At 42.4% G+C, this 25,082-nt stretch overlaps 1 protein-coding gene across 2 annotated transcripts in view; it reads right to left on the bottom strand.

Moving 5' to 3' along the window:
* The window catches only part of tbxas1 (thromboxane A synthase 1 (platelet)), a 241,244-nt gene that overhangs the window by 92,934 nt on the left and 123,228 nt on the right, over positions 1-25,082 (bottom strand). For both annotated transcript variants that reach the window (XM_060840011.1, XM_060840012.1), the window contains one exon: positions 2,616-2,704. In XM_060840011.1, the coding sequence (XP_060695994.1) occupies positions 2,616-2,704 (89 nt within the window). The remainder of the gene's footprint in view (positions 1-2,615; positions 2,705-25,082) is intronic.

Raw genomic sequence — 25,082 nt, 5'->3', positions numbered from 1 at the left:
TTAGGTGAAGACAAATGCAAAATGCTCATTTAGAACCTCAGTCACTATGCACAAATCTTCTTATGGATCTGAAAAGAACACACCTTTTCATTTTTGACTGTTTGGAAAAAAACAAGTGAAGCTAATTGATGCATATGTGATAACAGTACTTTTTTTGGTACAGTGGGCAAAACATTACCATTTTTTGGCTAAGTGCAGGTCACATCGAAATTGGTGGAGTGATTCTCGTAACAAGGCTGAGTGAGTTTTCTCATTGTATCTTAAACTTTGCTTTAATTCCCACTTGGGTCTTTGAGATCCTATTTCCATCCCATCTTACCATGCACAATTCATGGAGGAACGCTCTGCTTAGCAGAGGTCCTCCATAAGACCAGAATCCCTTGGGGCTGTGCATCTACAGAAGTTCTATCAGCAGGAAGTTATCCTGGTAAGGAGAGTTGGCAGAGATAGGGAAGCTGATAACACACATCTCTGAGAGACACTTAAAGGCCCTTATGAATAGGGATGTTGAGAAGTGAGTCGTCTTTTTCCCAGAGCACTGACAGAGGACTCTATGTACCATACCATGCCATCCTGATTGGAAACTATCACTTGGTCAGTGCCATCTCCAGGACGAACAGCAAGAAGCTAATTGACCATTTCCAGTCTGTCAAAGTAAGTCCAATAACCTACACTCTACTACCTCAGACTTAACTAGCCACCTCCCACCCAATGCTTATACTCTGACACACTCTCTGTAACATGAAACATCTTCCCTCACGTTTGTCATGTGTTTTATGGAGAGGTTATTCTGTATGGTGCTCATTTTAGCAATGTTATTTCTGTACTGTTCATTGAAGGAAGGCCAATGCCATTCTGTGCTCTTTAGGAAAGGCTACTACTTATTCAATGCTGTTCTCATTTCAGAAGGCACTTGCTGATTCCCTCCGGTGTTCATTTAGGGAGTGTCAGTGTTATTCTATATTTTCACTTAGAGAGGGCTCTGTGAATTCTGCAGAGTTCATTTAGGGAGGTGGTTCTGTGAATTCTCTACTATTTATTTAGGGAGGAGCATGATAAACCTGAACTGTGTTCATATAAAGAGGGGTAACATTACAGACAGCAATGCTAAAGGGGTGATGTTAATTCTATACTGCATTCATTTAGGGAGGGGAAATATTAATTCTACACGGTTTCTGTTTAGGGAGGGGAAATATAAATTCTACAGTGTGTTAAGTTGCGGGGGGGCAATGTTAATTTATAGTGTGTTTAAGCAAGGTGGGGGGGACATTAATTCAATACCATGTTCATTTAAGGAAGAGCTATGTTAATGCTACTATTGTGTTCTTTTAGGGATTCAAAAACTAAAGATCACTACAAAAAAAATAAGCAAACAGTGCTACAATGAATGATGAAAATAGGTGACTGTATGAAATCCTGGGAATCTCTAAGAGGAAATAATTTAAAGAATGAAGTGAGAGAGAGGGGCCATTCACCTAAATGTGAAGCAACCATTACAACCCATCTGTCTATCTAACAGTAGCATTCCTCAATTGTTCACTCTTCAAATACTTATCCAGTTGTCACGGAATTTTACTGACCCTTTCACCTTCCTATTTCCGCCAAATGTATGTTCTTGCTGGCTCCTGCACAAATTGTAGTTTATCTTAATTCCAAGTTTAAATCTTTCCTTTGCAGCTTATGATGATTTAAGCAAAGAATTTTAATGCAATTTATCTTTTCAGAGATAAAGGCATACAAAACTTTTTTGCCCTTTCTTCCCTCCTCACAGAATTACACTCATCTGACATTGTCAGCAAACATTTTGGGAAATTCTGAACATGAAGCTGATTAGCTCACCATTTACACAAGTTTACTCCGTTTTCTTTAATCAGTTATGGAATGCAGATATTGCTGACACAGATGGCATTTATTGTCCATTTCTAACGGCCCTCTTGAAAGTAATGATGAGCTACTTTCTTGAACTCCCTCTGTCCATTTCGTTTGGGAACATATAAAACTCTGTTAGAGACTTCCATGATTTTTATCAAGTGACTGTGAAGGAACAGCAACATACTTCAAAACCATACTTTCAATCACCTGTGGCCATCAAACTGGTAGAGAAGATTTGGCCTCGAGGAGGAAATTTGCCATAGAATTATTATTTGTTTGACATATTATGTAAATTTCCTCCTGTATCTCAAAGGTAATCGTTCAAATCTGCAGATGTGTCCATCCCCATTCTTTACCTTCTATCCTTTAGATATTTTTCTTTCGCAATTCATGTCAGACAACGCCCTAACTTTTTCTCGGGTAAAAGTGAGGACTGCAGATGCTGGAGATCAGAGCTGAAAAATGCGTTGCTGGAAAAGCGCAGCAGGTCAGGCAGCATCCAAGGAGCAGGAGAATCGACGTTTCGGGTATAAGCCCTTCTTCAGGAATGAAGAAGGGCTTATGCTCGAAACATCGATTCTCCTGCTCCTTGGATTCTGCCTGACCTGCTGCGCTTTTCCAGCAACACATTTTTCAGCTCTAACTTTTTCTTGCTCATGACAGAAAAAACTTGCACGCATTCAGTAAGCCACTGCCTATGTTTGACATCCAAATTTCATTGTTGCTGGACGCCAACTGCTTACCGATAGATATCAAAACTCTCGTCGGAGTCTGCATGAGTCTTCAGATTTTCCATCAGTGTGTCTGTCGCCTGGTTAATTAATGGGCACATCTGAAAGAAAAACAGCTTGACAATTATGGGAGAATATTTATTGCAGTATAAACTGTGCCCATTGCTGTCATTGGAATTGTTAAGTGCAATTTCGAATCCTCCATTGTCAGGGAAATCATTCAACACCCTTCCAGAAACTTACTTTAAAGTGATACTTCAGTGCAATACCAAAGGTCAGAGATGCTGTCTCTCAAATAAGGCATTCAATTAGGCAAAAGTGAGGAATGCAGATGCTGGAGATTAGAATCAAGAGAGTGGTGTTGGAAAAGCACAGCAGGTCAGGCAGCATCCGAAGAGCAGGAAAATCGATATTTCGGGCAAAAGTCATTCATAAGGCATTCAATTGCCTTCTCTTTCAAGTGAACTTAAAAGATCCCATAGCAGTACTTGGACCAAACGTACAGTAGATTCTTGGTGAATTAGCTACAAACATCACAAAAAAGAAAGACTATCTAACCATTAAACCAATGCCAAGCGCTCCAACTTGCTGCGTGCGATTTTTGGCTGTCACATTTCCCACATTACAACAGCATTACACTTGAAAAGATCTTTATTTGGGATATTCTGAGGGCATGAAAAGTATATACGCATACGCATCTGGAGGCGCTCTACACAGGTGCACTGGAGTACAGAGGCGGTGAATGGTAATTGTCACAGATCTACGTCTGGTGCTGTAAAATAGTCAGTTATGTTTCCCGATTAATAAAGATCAGTAAATGTATCTTCATAAAACATTATCTTAAAAATGAAAGTATCATTTCAGCCCGTTCGCCTCCTCTTGTTATGAAGCACGACCTGAATTCATCATTGATAGCCTCACCTTATCTTCACACTGGTACATATCTCCCACTTATCTCTCATACCTGACACACACTGCGAGTTCAGCTGTAGCAGGCATATCAGTCAATCACCTTCTACCACACTTCCTCTCTCTCGCAAGAAAAGCTGGCCATAGTCAGGTACAGTAGCACCTAACCATTAGGGGTCAGGCCTGGCTACATTTCCTCCCTCACTCATACAGAGTAGATGACATTCACCATCATTGCTGTTTGCTCAAACAAGACCGTGATAAGTGGAAAAGCTGAAAGTACTGAAAGTGAAAGTTCGTTCTGACTTAATATTTCTCCCATTTGATTTTTCCCTCATCCTACAAGCTCCTTTGTCTTACATTTTGCAAATTCTGTAAGCATGCACCACTGCATAAAGATGATTCTCATGACAACAAGAGAATCAAAGAATCCCTACAGTGCAGCAAGAGGCTATTCAGCCCATCGAATTTGCACCAACCCTCTTAACAGCATCCCATCCTAACCTCATAACCACACATTTCTCATGGCTAACCTACCCAACCAGCTCATCCCTAGACACGATGGACAATTTAGCACAGCAAATCTATCTAACCTGCACATCCTTGGACTGTGGGAGGAAATCCACACAGATACAGGGCGAACATGCAAACTCCACACAGATAATCGTCCGAGGGTGGAGTCGAACCTGGGTCCCTGGCACTGTGAGGTAGAAGTGCTGACCACTGAGCCACCATGTGGCCCTAACACGATAGTGCTTATCGCCAAACAATCACCTTTTGCTTTGACCTGGTAGCTCATCTAATGAATGGGAGAGAATGAAATCAACGTGACCACTATCAGGTCAGTAGGAGTTCACTGGCATCATACACTCACTGTGAGATCACAATAAATACATATTCAATGATGGGAAACATTTTGCAGTTGTTGAACATGCTGGAAGACTGTACACAAACTGTGGACATTAAATTCGTACAAAAATGGCTCCAATAGCATCCTAAGAACAGGCACTAGGCCCAGATAGAGCATGGTCAGATAGAGAAAAAAACAGAAAAAAGAATGGGTAATGGTCAGCCTGGAAAACTAAAGACCTGCTAATGGGGAGCATTAGCAGCTGTCAATAGGTTGTTTGTGGTAGCAGCCCATGTAATAACAATGTCTGATATGTGGGGGCTGGGGTAAGGACATGGGAGAGGCTCAAACCCAAAAGTTGTTGAACTCGATATCGAGTCCAGAAGGCTGCAGGGTTCCCAAGTGGAAAATGAGGTGTTGTCATTCCAACGTGTGCTGAGCTTCGCTGAAGCACTGTAACAAGTCTGAGAAAGAGATGTCATTTACAGAACATGGTAATGTGTTGAAGTGGCAGGCAACTGGAAGCTCAAGTTCATTTTTGCGTATAGAACATAGAACATTACAGCGAAGTACAGGCCCTTTGGCCCTTGATGTTGCACCGACCTGTGAAACCAATCTGAAGCCTATTTAACCTACACTATTCCATTTTCGCCCATATGTTTATCCAACGACTATATAAATGCCCTTAAAGTTGTCGAGTCTATTACTGTTGCAGGCAGGGCCTTCCACGCCCCTACTACTCTCTGAGTAAAGCAACTACCTCTAACATATGTCCTATATCTATCCACCCCTCAATTTAACGCTATGTCCCCTCGTGATAGCCATTGCCATTCAAGGAAAAAGGCTCTCACTGTCAAACCTATCTAACCCTCAATTAAGTTACCTCTCAACATTCTTCTCTCTTATGAAAACACCTTCAAGTCCCTCAGCCTTTCCTCATAAGACCTTCTCTCCATACCAGGCAACATCCTAGTCTCTAAACTCTTTCCAAAGCTTCCACATCCTCCCTATAATGTGGTGACCAGAACTGCATGCAATACTCCAAATGCAGCCGCACCAGAGTTTTCTATAGCTGCAACGTGACCACGTGGCTCCAAAACTCAATCCCTCTATCAATAAAAGCTAATACACCGTATGCCCTCTTAACAACCCTATCAACCGGAGTGGCAACTTTCAGGAATCTATGTACATGGACAGCAAAATCTCTCTGCTCATCTACACTGCCAGGAATCTTACCACTAGCCCGGTACTCTTTATTCCTGTTGCTCTTTCCAAAGTGAATCACCTCATCATTTTCCACATGAAACTCTATTTGCCACCTCTCAGCCCAGCTCTGCAGTTTATCTATGTCTTTCTGTAACCTACAACATCCTTCTGCACTATCTACAACTCCACCGACCTTAGTGTCATCCACAAATTTACTAACCTATCCTTCTACGCCCTCTTCCAGGTCATTTATAAAAATGACAAACAGCAGTTTGTATATTTATAAAAATGACAAACAGCAGTGGTTCCAAAACAGATCCTTGTGGTTCAGCACTAGTAACTGAACTCCAGGCTGAACATTTTCTATTAACCACCACTTTCTTTCAGCTAGCCAATTTCTGATCCAAACTGCTAAATCACCCTCAATCCCATGCCTCTGTATTTTGTGCAATAGCCTACTGTTGGGAATGTTATCAAATACCGGACTGAAATCCAGAAACACCACATCAACCACTTTACCCTCATCCACTTGTTTGGTCATCTTCTCAAAGAACTTAATAAGGTTTGTGAGGCACGATCCACCCTTCACAAAACCGTGTTGACTATTCCTAAACAATTTATTCCTTTCTAGATGATTATAAATCCTATCTCTTATAATCCATTCCAACACTTTACCCACAACCAAAGTAAGGCTCACTGGTCTATAATTTCCAGGGTTGTCTCGACTTCCCTTCTTGAATAAGGGGACAACATTTGCTATCCTCCAGTCTTCTGGCATTATTCCTGTAGACAATGATGACATAAAGATCAAAGCCAAAGTCTCTGCAATCTCCTCCCTGGCTTCCCAGAGAATCCTAGGATAAACCCCATCCAGCCCAGGGGACTTACCTATTTTCACACTTTCCAGAATTGCTAACACCTCCTCCTTGTGAACCTCAATCCTGTCTCGTCTAGTAGCCTGTATCTCCGTATTCTCCTCGATAATATTGCTGTTTTCTGGTGTGAATACTGACGAAAATATTCATTGAGCGCTTTTCCTATCTCCTCAGACTCCACGCACATTTTCCCAGTACTGTCCTTGATTGGACCTAGTCTTACTCTAGTCATTCTTTTATTCCTGATATAATTACAGAAAGTTTTAGGGTTTGCCTTGACCCTATCTGCCAACAACTTCTCATGTCCCCACCTGGCTCTTCTTAGTTCTCTTTTTTGGACATTCCTAGCTAACTCGTAACTCTCAAGTGCCCAAACTGAGACTTCACGTCTCATTCTAACGTAAGCTACCTTCTTCCGCTTCACAAGAGATTCAACTTCCTTAGTAAACACGGCTCCCGCACTCGACAACTTCCTCCCTGCCTGACAGGTACATACAGTAGCTGTTCCTTGAATAAGCTCCAAATTTTGATTGCGTTCATCTCCTCTGGTTACCTTCCCTATCCTTTGCATCCTAAATCTTGTCTAATCTTGTAATTGCCTTTCCCCTTTGCCCTACAGTATATACTCATCCCTTACCATCGCTAAAGTAAATTGCAGTCACTATCACCAAAGTGCTCACCTACCTCCATATCTAACACCTGGCCTGGTTCATTACCCAGTACCAAATCCAATGTGGCCTCGCCCTTTGTTGGTCTGTCTACATACTGTGTCAGGAAACCCTCTTGCACACATTGGACAAAAACTGACCCCAAGTCCCCCATAACAATTACCCTGTTAGTCTCGCTCCTATCCAGAATTATTCTATGCTAAGCTTTCCTCCACATCTCTGGAACTATTTGGAGGCCTATAGAAAACTTCCAATAGGGTGACCTCCCCTGTCCTGTTTCTAACCTCAGACCATACTACATCAGTAGTTGAGTCCTCAAACATCTTTTCTGCCACCGTAACACTGTCCTTGACTAACAAGGCCACACCGCCTCCTCTTTTACCATCTTCTCTGTTCTTTCTGAAACATCTAAATCACAGAATTTGCAACAACCATTCCTGTCTCTGCTCTATCCATGCCTCCGATATGGCCACAACATCAAAGTCCCAGGTACCAACTCATGCGGCAAGTTCAGTTACCTTATTCTGGATGCTCCTGGCGTTGAGGTAGACACACTTCAAACCAGCTTCCTGCTTGCCAGCGCACTCTTGCGACCTTGAAACCACTGACCTCACAACTTCCAACCCCCTGGACAGCAGAACTACAGTTTAGGTTCCCATCCCCCTGCTGAATTAGTTTGAACCCTCCCGAAGAACATTAGGAGATGCTCCCACCCCGGAATATTAGTACTCCTGTTGTTCAGGTGTAGGTATTCTGCAAAGTGGTGGCCCAGTCTGTGTTTCGTCTCCCCAATGAAAAGGAGATCAAGGAAATACAGTAGACTAAGACCAGGATCTCAATCTTTAACTGTATAGTGATAAGGAGCTCCAATTAATTAGAGAGACTACAGGAGCTGGGACTGGTGTCATAACGGCAAAGAAGACATGGGGGAGGTTTAAAAGAGGTCCTCGAAGTGCTGATAAAACGCTGTTTTACCTGGAAGATGTATCTGGGCCCTTGGATTCTGAAGAGGAATGAAGTAAATGGGCAGGTATTACCGGCAGGGTGAATCGGAAGGTGCCTTGAGACTGTGGGGGTTTATTGGGAGTGAAGGAAGAGTGGACTAAGGTATCCTGGAGGGTACAGTCCCTGCGGAAAGCTGACAAGGGAGGAGAGGGGAGGAGAATATGTAACTGCTGGGGGCATCCTGCTGGATGTGATGGAAATGGAGGCTAATGATCCTTTGGATGTGGATGCTGGTGCGATGGTAAGTGAGGACCAGAGGGATGTTATCGCTAGTTTAAGGACCGAAGTAGAGGAGATTGGTCAGACTCAGCTGACAGCCCTGTTGGCATGGTGGTGAACCCTCATTTGAGGAATAACAACATCTCATTTTCTGCTCGGGGACACTGCAGCCTAAAGGACTCAATATTGAGTTCAATAGTTTTAGGGTCTGAGCACCTTCTTCTACATCATTACTCCAACCCCGAAACACCAAGCCTTGTCATTACATGGGCAGATACCGCATACATTCCATTGTCAGTCACTAATGGTTCCCATAGTAGCTATTCATTTTCCCAGGCTAACCTTTACCCATTCCTTTGTCTGTCCAACTGTTTTTCTCTGTGTCGGCTCCATCTCCACCTATTGTTTACTCCTCCCCCACCTCGCACCCCAGGCTGTTAGACCTGCTGAGTTTCTTCTTCAATATCTATTTTTGTTTCTGATTTCCAGTATTCAGAGTTCTTTGGTTTTTCTTGCATAGTGTGTATTTCAATATTCCTTAGAATTCAGTCCTGATATCACAAGGCAGTTAGCAGTATACTTTTTCCCTCTCATGTCCCAAAAGTGGTCATTTTCGACCAACTGTGAACTACCCCCTGCCCTATGTGTTGTTTGAAAACTCAGAAAATGTTATCTGGTCAAGTGACTTGATATATTGAGATAATAAGTTTCTCTTTCCTCCACAAGAAGCAGAAATGCCTTTCACTTAACATTGATATTCCTTTGAAGCAGTTCCTGCTTGTTTATCTCCCTTCACAAAGGAAGACATTACCTGTTACATAGCTCAGCACAGTCTGTTTAGAAGAAAATCCATTTATAAAGTGAAGAATGAAAGTTGGCAAAGTAGCCATTCAAAAGATCAGGCTAATGAGATGCTAAAAATAACTGCAGCTCAGTGAATCGGATGCTGTTGTTAATGTGCCATTAGAGACCAGGATCTCAATCTTCAACTATACAATCATAAGGACCTCCAGTTAATTAGAGACTTGAGGAGCTGGGACTGGTGTCCTCATGCAGAGAAGACCAGGGGGAGTAATTAAAAGAGATCCTCAAATTTTTCTACATGAGTTTAATATGCACATCTAGAGCATTCTGAAAAACTATAGTGATACTCAGCACCGTATGCCATAGGTGTGAAACAAACACCAGTGTTGTAAACGGACCAGCCATTTTTCAGGGATTCACAACTCATCGTCTATCTATCAATTCCCTCAACATAATGGCTGATATGTGCATTAATAATAGTGTAAGTTCTCAATGTTAATATTAGAGGAAGATTTGCCACATCTGCAGTAACAGCTTCAGAGAGAGTTCTCAATCATTGAAAATTGTTAAAGTTTGTTTCTTAGACCCTGTAGGCATGTATTTATCAAAGTATTCACATGAAAACAATGTTCCTTGTTTAAATGCTGCAGTGGTTTTAGTTTCTCTAAGTTATACATAAGTTGGTAGACCTGAATGTTGTTGTTTGAATGCAGCACTGTGCTGGAGGGTGTTACAGAGTGAGATTTGGCCATCCACAAATAGCTGATTGGCTTGTGCAATTGTGACACTCGTGAGTGTTAAAGATCATTAGCCTGCTGGCAACACTCCAAATGGTTCCACACCATATAGTGTGTGGGTATGAACAATACAGGAAGAAACCTTTGATCTGATGGAAGGGCACGTGACATGTCTCTCTGCAATAAAAAATATGTGAAGCCTGAGAAAGCAAATATTTTCTCCCACCAGTTGTTGCAAACTGTTACCTTTGAACAGAAACTAAGAGATGTTGTAGTGATTATACCTATTCCTATTCCTTCTAAGAAAAAAGGAAAAACTCCAGGAGAAATAAGACTGAAGAATAGTCAGTCCTGGCAAGTAATTGGACCATCCCAGCAAACCCTGTGGCTTGGTGCTATTGAACAGTGTTTCCCAGTTTTTTCACTCTCCATCTGTAAAACTATTTTGTTTTGTTTGTGTTTGTATGGGTACTGAGAGATTTTAAAAAGAGGATAGAATTTTACTATAGTACAGCCATATTGTTGATAATTCGTAATGAATTACTTGTGATTAGTAATGGTTTAATTTTAATAAATAGTAGCTCTTGTTAAGTACAGGAACAGGGCTCTTGTGGTGTGAATCTCTCCCTCTTAGCCAGGGTCCAAGGGCCACCTGCTCCAGAGGTGTATAATTCTCTGAACAGGTTCATCAGAAAATACTTTATGTACCGGAACCTGCTCAGTCTTTTCTGTTCACTTGACTCCAACAGACTGGTAACTCAGGGACTTTGTGTGCTTTGCTTAGATCATTAGCCTTCATGGTGACCCTGGGAGAAGTGGGGCGTGAAAATCAGCACATTTTTCCAACAGGGTTGTAACATATGACTGCAAGATGCTACAGAGTTTGAGAGGAATGACACAATGGAGGAAATCAAGCATAAGGAGTAGAATATTAAATAGGAATTATTGGGGTAATTGCGTGTGTCTTTTTGCAATGAATATTTGAATTATTTTCTCTAGTTATTGTTAGGAGTCCCTCTGAAAGAACTGTCACTGTGAGGGTCCTTTGATTCAAAGATGACATCTACTCAGGCATACAATTCTGCCAGAGACCTTCATGTGACTGAATATAGCAATTCCTGATCCAGAAATCCTTGGATACATGAGGCAGGAATTCCCAGGAGATAGAGGGATTCAGAATGCAGGACGTGCTTCGTTTTCCTTCCCTGTCAGCCACTGCTCTGCCTCATTGTTAAGAACTTCTCCATACACAAGAATGTTTGTTGACTTACAGAGGTCCTTGTTGTCAAACACTCACCGTCATGTTTTCAAGAAGACTGTACTGACACTGCTAATAACGTGTTGGATCACCTCATCAATGGTGGCCTTTCAGGAGACAGGTGACTGCCAAGATTGGACAGTGCTCAACATATTCTGGAATCTCTCCTCCAACATACACAGCAAGAGGAATATTTAGCTGACCAAATGTGGGTTGACACATAATGTCTTTAGCAAACTTCAGTGATAGGCTGAATTTTTGGATGTAGAGTGGAGACGTTGAGAGTGGCTTGCAAATCTGGGATATTGAGAGAAATATCTGCAACTTGAGTTCATGTGTACTTATGGTGGTCAGTTTAATTTTAACATAGAGATGATTGAGATTAAAAACATTTGCCATCTAGACAGCATTCAATAATGACACCAGATAGCAGTTATCTTTGATGAGGTACATACTTGCTATGTGGTAGATTGGAAGCAGCAGGGGGACTGTCACAAAGTCTTGCTTCACCATGGTCCAGACTTTAAGGGGGTTTGTTTCAGATCTTTCAGTCAATACAGTTTTCATATTATGATGAAGGAACTACAGGATTAGAATACTTCCTGAATCAACAATAGAAAGTAGACAATTTGGGGGAATGGAGGTCAGGATTTTGTCTGCTGTGGACAACAGTTTAGTTCCTTCATTGTTTCCACAGCATATTTTCTCTCGCTTCTTGAAAATAATTACAATTGTTCCATTCTTGAAGTTAAGAGGAAATTCTTTCACTGCCCAAATATGCAAGGTGATTGCGTGAAGTCTTGATGGAAGCAAGGAGTTCACCAGACTTAAGACATTTCCATTTATTACTGGAGGAGCTGTAGAAGTGAGTGGCACGGTGCACAGTGGTTTGCACTGTTGCCTCACAGCGCCAGAGATCTGGGTTCAATTCCCACCTCAGGCGACTGACTGTGTGGAGTTTGCACATTCTCCCCGTGTCTGCGTGGGTTTCCTCCGGGTGCTCCGGTTTCCTCCCACAATCCAAAGATGTGCGGGTCAGGTGAATTGGCCATGCTAAATTGCCCATAGTGTTAGGTAAGGGGTAAATGTAGGGTTATGGGTGTGTTGTGCTTCGGCGGGTCGGTGTGCACTTGTTGGGCCAGAGGGTCTGTTTCCACACTGTAAGTAATCTAATCTAATAAGTGCATGGAATGCGTTGCCAGCTGTGGTGGTGGAAGCAGAGTCATTGGGGACATTTAAGCGACTGCTGGACATGCTCATGGATAGCAGTGAGTTGAGGGGTGCATAGGTTAAGTTACTATATTTTACATTAGGATTAAACCTCATGGGCCAAGGGGCCTGTTCTGTGCTGTACTTTTCTTTGTTCTAAGTTCTAAGTACTGGAGTGTCACAACTCACTCAAAGGTTGTTTGAAAGGGATCATAGTGAGTATGGCCATTCTTTCGACTGTCCAGAGGGACCAGTTGGCATTAGGCTATGGAGTTTAGACTTGTATCCAAGGCAGCAGCAAAGGCCCATGGGGCACCTCATTTGTCTGGAAGGATGTATGGGAAGAGTCATCAGAATTGGGAATATAAAACTATCTCGAGCCTTCCTTGCACCTCTGTCAAAGCATTCACCAAACAGCTAGCTGCAACCGGTCATCAACTTCAACATCAGCCTCTTTGTCCATGGTTGCCTTGCACTCCATTATAATCTCATGAGGCTAGGCCTCCCGTTTCTCCCCAAGTTGAGAAAAGCATAGCAGATCACCATGACCCAGAGACCCTCACTGCGTCACACTGATGTGCCCCACCAGAATGAGCCAGGCACCTGAATCTCACTCAAGGGCAACCTCGACGGTGGCAGAGGTCACCATATGGCAGGCACTACATTTCTTCTGCCTCTGGCCAAAGGTCCCTCTTTGGAGTCAGTATTCATTCTAATATGGATTAGCCGTTGTTGCAAAGAATCCAATCTTGAAGGCACACTCGGAGAGACAGGATATAGCATCTGGGAGTGTCTGAGTTTATAAGCATCACAGCTGCTATGAAGCCCAGAAAACTTTGCACTTTGGGCACCAGCGATGGTGCAGAATGCCCTGGCTCTGTCAGACTGGCTGTTTGAATCAGTGCAATAGGTTAAGAATTGGCTGGCCCTTCTGAGGAAGACATGAGACATGGCCTTGATGCAATGATGTGTGGCTGATTAGAGATGCCATGTCTCTAGGAAAGCCTCTGAATAAACTTGAGACACAGAAATTAAGGCTCACGGTGCCTTCACCAGCACCATCATTGGGCGAGCACAGTTGCCCCAATATGTGGATGCAGCTCAGGCTTTGTCTGTAACCCCTAGCTAGAAGGTACCTTCCTTTCCTCGATGTCCCTTCTGCAACCTTTTGCCACTTCCCCACACAGAAAAGCCTTCCACATATCCAGGAGGCTGCTGCGGCTGCTGCTCATATCCCGTATGCTTAAACTTCAGTCCCTCCCAGTTTTTCCTCTTTCTGGAGGGACCTGGCTCCTGAGTGGACCATACCAAAGGCAGGTGGACACTGACAGTCTGAAGGGCTGCTCTGCCAGTTGGACTCTCAACACTATCAGCCAGCCCCACCTCCCACTCTGACGCCTATCAATGGACCTCGACATGAGGAGTTACATGATACAATGGCATATGACTCCAAACTCTGCATGTTAACTCCCCTCCTTGATACAAATTACTCCAGCCATTTTCCACCATTCTGACCTCATGGCTTTCAAGACTTCAACTGTTATCCCATTACCACCAACGAATACTGGTGGGGATCTGATGACATGGCAACCTTATGTGATAGATTCTGAGTTTCCACATGCTGAGTGGTGTGCTTATGCCACAGTGGAAGCTAAAACATTGTGGCATTGCTCCTGGGCTCCTCCATAGTGTTTGACTTTGCATGTAAACTTCCTGGCAAGCCTGCCAATACACTGAACATTTTATTGAAAGGACAAAGGCAGAAGAGAAGAGCTGTGATGAGAGAAGGGGGCAAACACAATAAGTGCACTCTTCCAGCACTGAGGGTAAGAAGGAAGCATATCATTTTAAAGTTGTGGGAAATAATAAATCTTCAACAGTAATGAATTAATTTTGAAGAACATTACCAACGTTAGGTGTACTTTGGAATCTTCTGTTTTCTATTATGATTCCAATCATATCAAATCCCAAATACGTACAGGAGGGAAATAGGGTATGGATGTTACTGTACCAGTTGAAGTTGAGATATATATGGATTGATGGTGCTGCGTGTATACATGTAAATGGAACTCATCAGTTTCCAATTTAACCTTTATGTTTGCACAGATACCTAGTACTCATTTATCCACTTTAGTGAAGGGAATTGGAATTGCAATTTTTCTTAGAAACTAGGCTCTATCAAGAGGATTTTTTTTTCCTGACTGTGGACAACTATCAGAACTGTGTTTCTACGACTTTTTGCTTCTTTCCCACCTGCAATATTTGCACCTTAGTGTGTCTGCTTGTAAAAAGATATAGATTTTAGTTATAGAGAGTGATATGTTAACAATTCACGTTTCTCGTCAGGCATCAGTTAAACAGCTATTTTCTCATGAAGTTCAGAAAACCAACAGCTGTTTTATTCAATCTGGGTTTGTCGGTCAGGTAAATTGACAACTTTGGATATACTGATTAAACCTTTTCACATTTGTGATCACTCTGGGAATAGTGGGCCTTGATTTCAAGTGTGCTGACCCAGTGAATTATGACAAGTCAAACAAAGCTAGGTCTGTTGTTTCAGAATATGGGTATGGATGGAAAATATTGCGACCCATTCAAGTTACTGATGTATTCTCCTAGCATGCAGTGGTTGTTTGGAGGGGTAGTGTGGGGTCTGCTCTTTCTTCAAAAAGTACAATGTCATATTGATATATACAGCCAAACAATTTTAAATTAATGGATAAAGTCATGTTAATTAATTACAGAACAAACAGAGGGTGTTGCCGAATAGATCATTTACTTTCCAATACAGGTGCACAATGTAGAAACATTAAAATTAGCACCAATTCTTTCAGCATCTGCGGCATGATTCCCCGTAGATTTAAACAATGTTAAAAGAAAGCATTAAAGAGTTGTGCAAATCAACGCAAAACAATTAATCAACAATTTGAAATTGATTAACAATACATGAAAGTGATCCATGATTCTTTTAAGTAGCATGGTGAAGTGAGGACAAATGGGGGTGCAGAGTCCTTCCTGTTGGTTAACACCAGATGGTTCCAGCAAAAACCAAAATATTCAAGACTTTCCAAAGCTGAGCATGAGTTCCAAAGTGTGTGATTAAGAAATGGCTGAAGCTGGAACTCCAAGCTTCAAAATGCAGTGTTAGTGCAAATTAATATTACATTCTGACTGAAATCATAATTAACTTCTTCCAGCAGACATTCACTGCACACATGTTCACACTCTTACCACATAGCACCTGGTCTGAGTTCCAACTGCAGTGTGAGCAGTCATCACAGAATGTTATTCAGAACACACAAAAATGTTTTACCCATTTTCTTTTCATCATAAAATATCTGCAGTTGCTGAGAGGTCAATAAGCAGAGAGATTAGTTCAAGGTGATTAATGGGTGGCATGGTGGCTCAGCGGTTAGCACTGCTGCCTCACAGAACTAGGGATCTGGCTTTGATTCCAGCCTCGAGCAACTGTGTGGAGTTTGCATATTCTCCCTGTGACTGCATGGGTTTTCTTTGGGTTCTCCGGTTTCCGCCCACAGTTCAAAGATGTGCAGGTTAGGTGAATTAGCCATGCTAAATTGCCGATATTGTCCAGGGATGTATAAGCTAGGTGCATTGGTCAGGGGTAAATCGAGAGTAACAGGGTAGGAGAATGGGTCTGGGTGGGTTACTCTGGATATTCGATGTGGATTTGTTGGGCCAAATAGTCTGTTTTCACACTGTAGGGATTATATTCTATAACAGAAGAATGACAGCTGACATGAGACAAAACGTCTTTCTAAGTCATGAATGGTCAGGATTTGGGTGTAATGTATAACAGGATGGTAAAACATTCCATAGTAACATTCAAAAGGAAATTAAACAAATCACTTTTCTTCTTGGAATCATATTTTCCCTATAGTGCGGAAGGAAGCCATTAGGACCGACTAGATGACACCAACCTCTGAAGAGTATCCCACCCAGACCCACTCCCCTCCAACCTGTACTGTGAAGAAGGCATATGGCGTACTGGCTTTTACTGGTAGAGGAATTGAGTTCCAGAGTCCTGAGGTCATGTTGCAGTTGTATAAGACTCTGGTGTGGCCGCATCTGGAGAATTGTGTGCAGTTTTGATCGCCATACTATGGGAAGGATGTGGAGGCACTGGAACGGATGCAGAGGAGGTTTACCAGGATGTTGCCTGGCATGGTAGGAAGATCGTATGAGGAAAGGCTGAGGCACTTGGGGCTGTTTTCATTGGAGAAAAGAAGGTTTAGGGGTGACTTGATAGAGGTGTACAAGATGATTAGGGATTTAGATAGGGTTGACAATGAGAACCTTTTTCCACGTATGGAGTCAGATATTATGAGGGGGCATAGCTTTAAATTAAGGGGAGGTAGGTATAAGACAGATGTTAGGGGTAGATTCTTTACTCAGCGAGTCGTGAGTTCATGGAATGCCCTGCCAGTAGCAGTGGTGGACTCTCCCTCTTTATGGGCATTTAAACAGGCATTGGATAGGCATCTGGAGGATAGTGGGCTAGTTTAGGTTAGGTGGGCTTGGATCGGCGCAACATCGAGGGCCAAAGGGCCTGTACTGCGCTGTATTTTTCTATGTTCTATGTTCTAACCCTATTCCCACAACCCAGCATCTCCCATGGTTAATCCACCTAGCCTACACATCTGTGCACATGAAGGGCAATTTCCCATGGCCAATCAACCTAACTGGCACATCTTTGGACTGTGGGAGGAAACTGGAGCACCCAGTAGAAAACCATACAGACACAGGGAGAACATGAGAAGTTCACACAGTCACCCAAGGCTGGAATTGATTCTGGGTCCCTGGTGCTGAGAGGCAATAGTGCTTACCACTGAGCCAAAGTATCGTCCCCACCTCTTGGGTTCTCTGACCAAAGGTAGGCCCAACCCACATGATCACAACCTCTACTAGAGTTAGAGCAAAGTGGCGGGTCCCAAATTTATCTCAACCAGAACTGGGATCAAACCAAAATGCTCCAGTTTGATTCATACCACTCATGCAGCCATCTGAGCCAACCAGCCCCAAAGGAGTCCCATTTGCTGAGGCAGCATACATGTTTGGTTGTAGCTGTGAATATGGGTTATGATGGTAAATATTCCAATGTTATTTCCACTACATGTTGACCAGGAATCTGAATGAATAACTGAAGAAGGAAAATATTGCAGAATTATGTGGGAACAGCCAGGGTTTAGGGATAAATGGTCAAATGATCTTGTGTACTGTACTATTAACTGACTTGTGGTCAACTGTACTCTTATTATTCCTTAATGACTGCTATCACTGCGCTTCAATCTGGGGCAAATTCTGGGCAGCACAGTGGTTACCACTGCTGCCTCACAGCAAGGAGAAAGTGAGGACTGCAGATGCTGGAGATCAGAGCTTAAAAATGTGTTAAAGGGCTTATGCCTGAAACGTCGATTCTCCTGTTCCTTTGATGCTGCCTGACCTGCTGCGCTTTTCCAGCAACACATTCTTAAGCTGCTGCCTCACCGCGCCAGGGACCCGGGTTCGATTCCAGCCTCGACTGACAGTGTGGAGTTTGCACATTCTCCCAGTGTCTGTGTGGGTTTCTACTGGGTGCTCAGGATTTCTTCCAAAGTTCAAAGATGTGCTGGTTAGATGAACTGGCCATGCTAAATTGCCTGTAGTGTTCAGGGATGTGTAGGCTAGGCGCAGCAGTTTGGGGAAATGTAGATTAATAAGGTAAAGTAAGGCAGTGGGTCTGAGTGGGTTACTCTTCAGAGGGTTGGCGTGGACTTGTTGGGCCAAATGGCCTGTTTTCACAGGATAAGGATTCTATGATTCTATGTAATTCCATCAGTAAGGCTAGGGATGACCTGACACCAATAACAGCTACCTGGAAATGATCTATTAGAGGTGGAGAGTCAACTTGTCTTTCATAAATAAGTCTTGAGCACTTCAGTTGCTGCATTTATCATATTTACAAATATTCAATGAAAACCAAGTAATCCCTTGACATTTCTTCACTTTAATCCCAGTGGTTCTCATCACTCACAAGGACTTATTAAGGGATATAACATGGTGGAATATTCAAAACAAAGTGTGCCATTGAACCATATAAGGAAATACAATGGTGGATGTGCAAAAGCTAGGACAAAGAGGGACATTTTAAGGGTGTCTTAGAAGTTGTCGAATCTAGGAGCAGGATTAGGTGTCAAGCCTGTTCCATCATTTAATATGATCATGGTTGATCCTCTATCTCAACAATATATTCTGACCTGCTCTGCACATCCCTTAATGCCTTTACTACCTAAACATTTATGGAGCTGTTTCTTGAATATGCTCAGTGAACCAGCCTCTACAACCTCTGTAATAGTGAATTCCACAACTTAACCAGCCTCTGAGTGAAGAAGTATTTCCTCGTCTCTATCCTAAATGGCCTACACCATATCCTATGATTGTGACTCCGAAGGACGAAGGGAAGGTTGAACAATGAATAGGTGGAGAGAGGGAATTACAGAACTTAGGTTGAGCCAAAGGAAGGCATAGCCATGGACAGTCATGCAATTATAATTGGGACCGGACAAGAGGCCAGATTTAGAAGGGGGTAATAAGAACATAAGAGATGGAACATAATTAAGTCATTCAGTCAATGAACATGCTCCACCATTCAATTATGGTTGACATGCTTCTCAACCCCATTCTCTTGCCTTCTCCCATAACCCTTGATCCCCTTCCTAATTAAGCACCTACCTATCTCTGTCTTAAAAACTTCCTTCACTCTCATATTCAAAATTGCTTCCCTGTGGCTGACACGATTCTGACAAGAACTTGAGTGCAAACATTCAAAAGGACTGTAGGAAATTATAGTATCAGGGAAAGGCAAGGCCATGAAGGGATTTTAAAAAGGTAGATGAGAGTTTTCAAATTGTAGCATTGCTGGACTAACAGCCAACATGGACCAGTGAGGAGAGGGTGACAAGAAGTTATGAGAGTTTACACTTAAGAGGGAAATCAGGAGAGCAAAAAGGGGACATGAGATAGCTTGGGCAAATAGGATTAAGGAGAATCCAAAGAGTTTTTGCAAATACATTAAGGACAAAAGGGTAACTAGGAAGACAATAGGCCCCTCAAAGATCAGCAAGGTGGCCTTTGTGTGGAGCGGCAGAAAATAGGGGAGATACTAAATGAGTATTTTGCATCAGTATTTACTGAGGAAACGGATATGGAAGATATAGACTGTAGGGAAATAGATGGTGACATCTTGTAAAATGTCCATTTTATAGAGGGGCAACTGCTGGATGTCTTGAAACTGTTAAAGGTGGATAAATCCCCAGGACCTGATCAGGTGTACCCTAGAATTCTGAGGAAAGCTAGAGTAATGATTGCTGGGCCTCTTGCTGAGATATTTGTATCATCAATAGTCACAGGTGAGGTGCTGGAAGACTGGAGGTTGGCTAATGTGATGCCACTGTTTAAGAAGGGTGGTAAGGACAAGCCAGGGAACTACAGATCAGTGAACCTGATGTCGGTGGTGGGCACGTTGTTGGAGGGAATCCTGAGGGACAGAATGTACATGTATTTGGAAAGGCAAGGACTGATTAGGGATAGTCAACATGGCTTTGTGCATGGGAAATCATGTCTCACAAACTTGAGTTTTTTGAGGAAGTAACAAAGAGGATTGATGAGGGCGCAGTGGTAGATATGGATCTATATGGATTTCAGTAAGGCGTTCAACAACGTTCCCCATGGGAGACTGATTAGCAAGGTTAGATTAGATTAGATTACTTACAGTGTGGAAACAGGCCCTTCGGCCCAACAAGTCCACACCGACCCGCCGAAGCGCAACCCACCCATTTCCCTACATTTACCCCTTTACCTAACACTACAGGCAATTTAGCATGGCCAATTCACCTAACCTGCACATCTTTGGAGTGTGGGAGGAAACCGGAGCACCCGGAGGAAACCCAAGCAGACACGGGGAGAACGTGCAAACTCCACACAGTTAGTCGCCTGAGTCGGGAATTGAACCCGGGTCTCAGGCGCTGTGAGGCAGCAGTGCTAACCACTGTGCCACCGTGCCACCCACAGATCTCACGGAATACAGGGAGAACTAGCTATTTGGATATAGAACTGGCTCAAACGTAGATAACAGAGGGTGGTGGTGGAGGGTTGGTTTTTTTAGACTGGAGGCCAGTGACCAGTGGAGTGCCACAAGGATTGGTGCTGGGTACTCTACTTTTGTCAATTACATAAATGATTTGGATGCGAGCATAAGAGGTACAGTTAGTAAGTTTGCAGATGACACCAAAATTGGAGGTGTAGTGGACAGCAAATAAGATTACCTCAGATTACAATAGGATCTTGACCAGATGGGCCAATGGGCTGAGAAGTGGCAGATGGAGTTTAATTCAGATAAATGTGAGGTACTGCATTTTGGAAAAGTAAATCTTAGCAGGACTTATACACTTAATGGTAAGGCCCTCGGGAGTGTTGCTGAACAAAGAGACCTTGGAGTGCAGGTTCATAGCTTCTTGAAAGTGGAGTCGCAGGTAGATAGAATAGTGAAGAAGGCATTTGGTATGCTTTCCTTTATTGGTCAGAGTATTGAGTACAGGAGTTGGGAGGTCATATTGCAGCTGTACAGGACATCAGTTAGGCCACTGTTGGAATATTGTGTGCAATTCTATCGGAAAGATGTTGTGAAACTTGAGAGTTCAGAAAATATTTACAAGGATGTTGCCAAGGTTGGAGGATTTGAGCTACAGGGAGAGGCTGTGCAGGCTGGGTCTGTTTTCCCTGGAGCGTTGGAGGCTGAGGGGTGACCTTGTAGAAGTTTACAAAATTATGAGGAGCATAGGGTAAATAGGCAAAGTCTCTTCCCTGGGGTGGGGGAGTCCAGAACTAGAGGGCATAGGTTTAGGGTGAGAGGGGAAAGATATAAATGAGACCTACGGGGCAACGTTTTCACACAGAGGGTGGTACGTGTACAGAATGAGCTGCCAGAGGAAGTGGTGGAGGCTGGTACAATTGCACCATTTCAGAGGCATTTGGATGGGTATTTGAATAGGAAGGGTTTGGAGGGATATGGCAGGTGAGACTAGATTGAGTGGGGATATCTGGTGGGCATGGACAGGTTGGACCGAAGGGTCTGTTTCCATGCTGTACATCTCTATCACTCTATGAGAGTTAGTATACAGGGATCAGTTTCATAACATGCTCTCATTTGCTCAGACCTCCTGTATTAACCACTGAAATTATCTTAGGCAATGTGAACTTGTTTGTGGATTTAAACTCTGCTTTCAAGATGTACAACAATCTATGAATGATACTAGAGTTAATCATTATACCCAAATAGCACATTAACATTACCAGATCTGTGTACTTCCAGACACACTGGAACATCAACTTCATAAATTATTTAATATATTTCATTCAATTAACACTACATGAACACACTTAAGTTATCTGTTGAAGCAACACGGTGGTGATTTATTTATTTAATTGTACTGAAGTGTTCTTCTCAAATGCTAACGTTCTCACTAAAAATGAACTCCAGACCATTGTCATGTCTCAATCACATTCTTTTTCTGATAGTCCAGTCAGACTGTGTCTGATAATGCACAGTTCTCAGAGTTTGTTCAATTCTAAACTACGTTCCAAACCTTATCTTCAACCACTATCAAGATAACATACCTCCATCTCTGGACTTACATCTACCTTTTAGAGTCATAGTCACAGAGATGCACAGCACAGCAACAGACCCTTGGGTCCAACTTGTCCATGCTGACTAGGTATCCAAAATAAATTTAGTCCCGTTTGCCAGCATTTGGCCCAAATCCCTCTCAACCCTTCCTATTCAGATACCCTTCCAAATGCCTTTTAAATGTTGTAATGTTACCAGCCACCACCACTTCCTTCAGCAGTTCATTCCATACATGCACCATCCTCTGTGTGAAATAATTACCCCTTAGATTCTTTTTAATTTTTCCCCTCTCACCTTAAACTTATGCCCTCTAGTTTTGGACTCCCTCACCCCAGGGAAAAGATCCTGTCTATTCACCCTGTCCATGTCCCTTATGATTTTATAAACCTCTACAAGGTCACACCTCATCCTTCAATGCTCCAGGGAAAACAGCCCTAGCCTATTCAGCCTCTCCACATAACTCAAACCCTCCAACCCTGGCAACATCCTTGTAAATCTTTTCTGAACCCTTTCAAGTTTCACAATGTCTTTCCGATAGGAAGGAGACCAGAATTCTATATTTGTTTCCAAATGCATGTCCCTTCACAGTTCCAAGTTTTGGCTCTCCTTGCTCACTTCCTAGGCTATGCCCTTCAAAGATGAACTTCTTTACATTTTCCTGTTCCATATTCTAGCCCATATAGTCTTACAGACTGTTACTACTATCCTTCACAGATTCCACATCCACCAATGAATTGACTTCAAACTTCTTGAGGTCATGAATAATTTCTTAATTTGACACCTTTACCTCTCCTCTCCCAGCTCCATAACCTCCTTGATCCCTCATGCTCTTTGATATCCTTTGTATTCCCCTTCTACTATGAAACCTTCAGCCCTATTATTCTCATCCACTGGAGAGCTCATTCTATCCCTCACCAGCCCTCCCCACTCTCCCAACCTCTCCACTTTACATCTCCTACCATTCTGTCAAACATCTTTTCAAAAACTCTTCAATTCACCATGACTTTGGCCACCACCTCTGGCTCTTGCCCTAATAATGCTTGCTATCTGGTCACCTTTATGAAGTACTTTGCAGCACGGTGTTAAATTAACGATCCAACATAAAGACAATTTTGGAGAATTGTGTCCATTGATAGCTGGGAAATGCAACATTAGTAATATTTCACAAACAGCAATAAGATGAAATTATTGCTTCTTCATGGTTTTGATCAAGACAGAAATAGTATGCACAACCCTTTAAATACTACCTGCTCTTGTTCACACAGTCAATCTTTTTCTACTGTTGACATCTTACTTTGATCTCAAAGAGAGGAAAGGTGAGCAAGAAAACTTGCCGTAGGTATTTCTGTTTATATTCTGGTGGCAAAGACATTATTGGCAATAGTCCAAAGGTGGTTCGGGAATTATGTTGCAAAGGACAGAGGGAACCAAACATACATATTCAACAGACCACCACTTACTTAGAAGCATGATATAAAACAGTAAGCTTAAGGACAATGTGGAAAACCAATACACTTCCTCCACCATATATTCAAATCAAAATTGTACAAATGTATAAATGAATGTAGGAAACTAATAATTTGAATATACCATACATGGGTCAACAGCAGAGGGATTCAGAAATTAGCCAGCTTAAGGGCAGTTTCTCAAACACCTCCAACCTTGTGTTGCTCTGAAACAATGAAAAATGGCAGGATCTCATTTTGCTTAGCTCTGGCCCATTATGTCAGTTTATGATACATTATTTACCTGTCATTGTGTGGAAGGCAAATGACTACTTTCATAGCAAGTAAGGCCAGCAGTTGGAGTTATTGCCAGCATCGCATTCCCATGTAATAAACACCTTTTATTTATTTGAATTATCCTGAACACTTGTGAAAATCTACAACAATTTCTTTCCCAGACTCACAAGCTGGCTTGCACACAACATTTTTCTATATGCAGTCTGGGAATGGCAGGCTGCAAATGAATAACTGACCAGCTAGTTCCACTTGGTTGCCAGGAGACTGCTGGCTGCCTCGATGCTGAAACCCTGACATAAGCACAGTCTGCGTGGATAATGTGACAAGTCTCTCTATATTTTCCTTCCAAAGGATTTTAATATGAACGGCATCTATATAAAAATGTTAATCCCCTCTGACACAGGAGTGAGAAATGTTGCTTCTCGTAATGACTCCTGTGTCCTTCATCTCTTTAATAGATGGCAAGCGTTAAATGGCAGGCAGATTTTAACATGGAATTTCTTTTCCCCACAATATGACAAAAAAGGTGATAGCTTCATTGTCCTATCACTGCTGCCAAGCCATGTAAATGAAATTGGTAACCTTCACTGCAGTTGTGCAAAAGAAGACATTTATCAAATGACAGTTTAAAAAAAATTACTCTAGGCTCAGTGAAATACAGCCAGGCGAGTTCAGTGAATAATAAAGTAACTGCAGTCATGCTGTGAAAAGCTATGATGGAAGGCAAACGGCTGAACAGCAAGTGTAAAATATGCTGTTACTATAAATGACAGAGTGAGTATGTTAAATACCATTTTGAAAAAGTGCATGTTTTTGAGAAATCCAGGTAACTTCACTCCCCCACTATTGTCCTTTTCTCTTCAGAATTTTGAAATCTGGGTTTTCTGACTGAGGTTCTCTTAACTCTTCAGAGTTCTATTGATAAGCTAGTCCAGTACAGAGTATATCCTCATTTTTCTACATCTTTCATATATCTCTCACTCTAGAATCCAACTTCACCTTTTCATTCCCATCTCCCTTTCCCCCTACCCCCCAACCCCATCTTTTCCTAGTTGCTATCAGTTCTGATGCAGAACACCATACTCAGCTTTCTTTCCACAGATGCTGCTGGATCTGCTGAGTTTCGTCAACAATTTCTGCTTTTGTTTCAGAGTGCAAAGGGAGTGATGCACAATCTAAAGCAAGTGCAGGGAAATTCTCCCACAGCTTGGAGAAAATTAATTTCTTGAATGACAGAAATCAGATTACTCTGCCGTCATCTCATTGTTGTTTTTGACACCTTGCTGTGTGAAAATAGGGAGCCATTTTTCCT

This window comes from Hemiscyllium ocellatum, chromosome 19, assembly GCF_020745735.1.
Source record: "Hemiscyllium ocellatum isolate sHemOce1 chromosome 19, sHemOce1.pat.X.cur, whole genome shotgun sequence".
Classification (NCBI taxonomy): domain Eukaryota; kingdom Metazoa; phylum Chordata; class Chondrichthyes; order Orectolobiformes; family Hemiscylliidae; genus Hemiscyllium; species Hemiscyllium ocellatum.
This window is presented reverse-complemented; position numbering and strand designations above follow the sequence as displayed.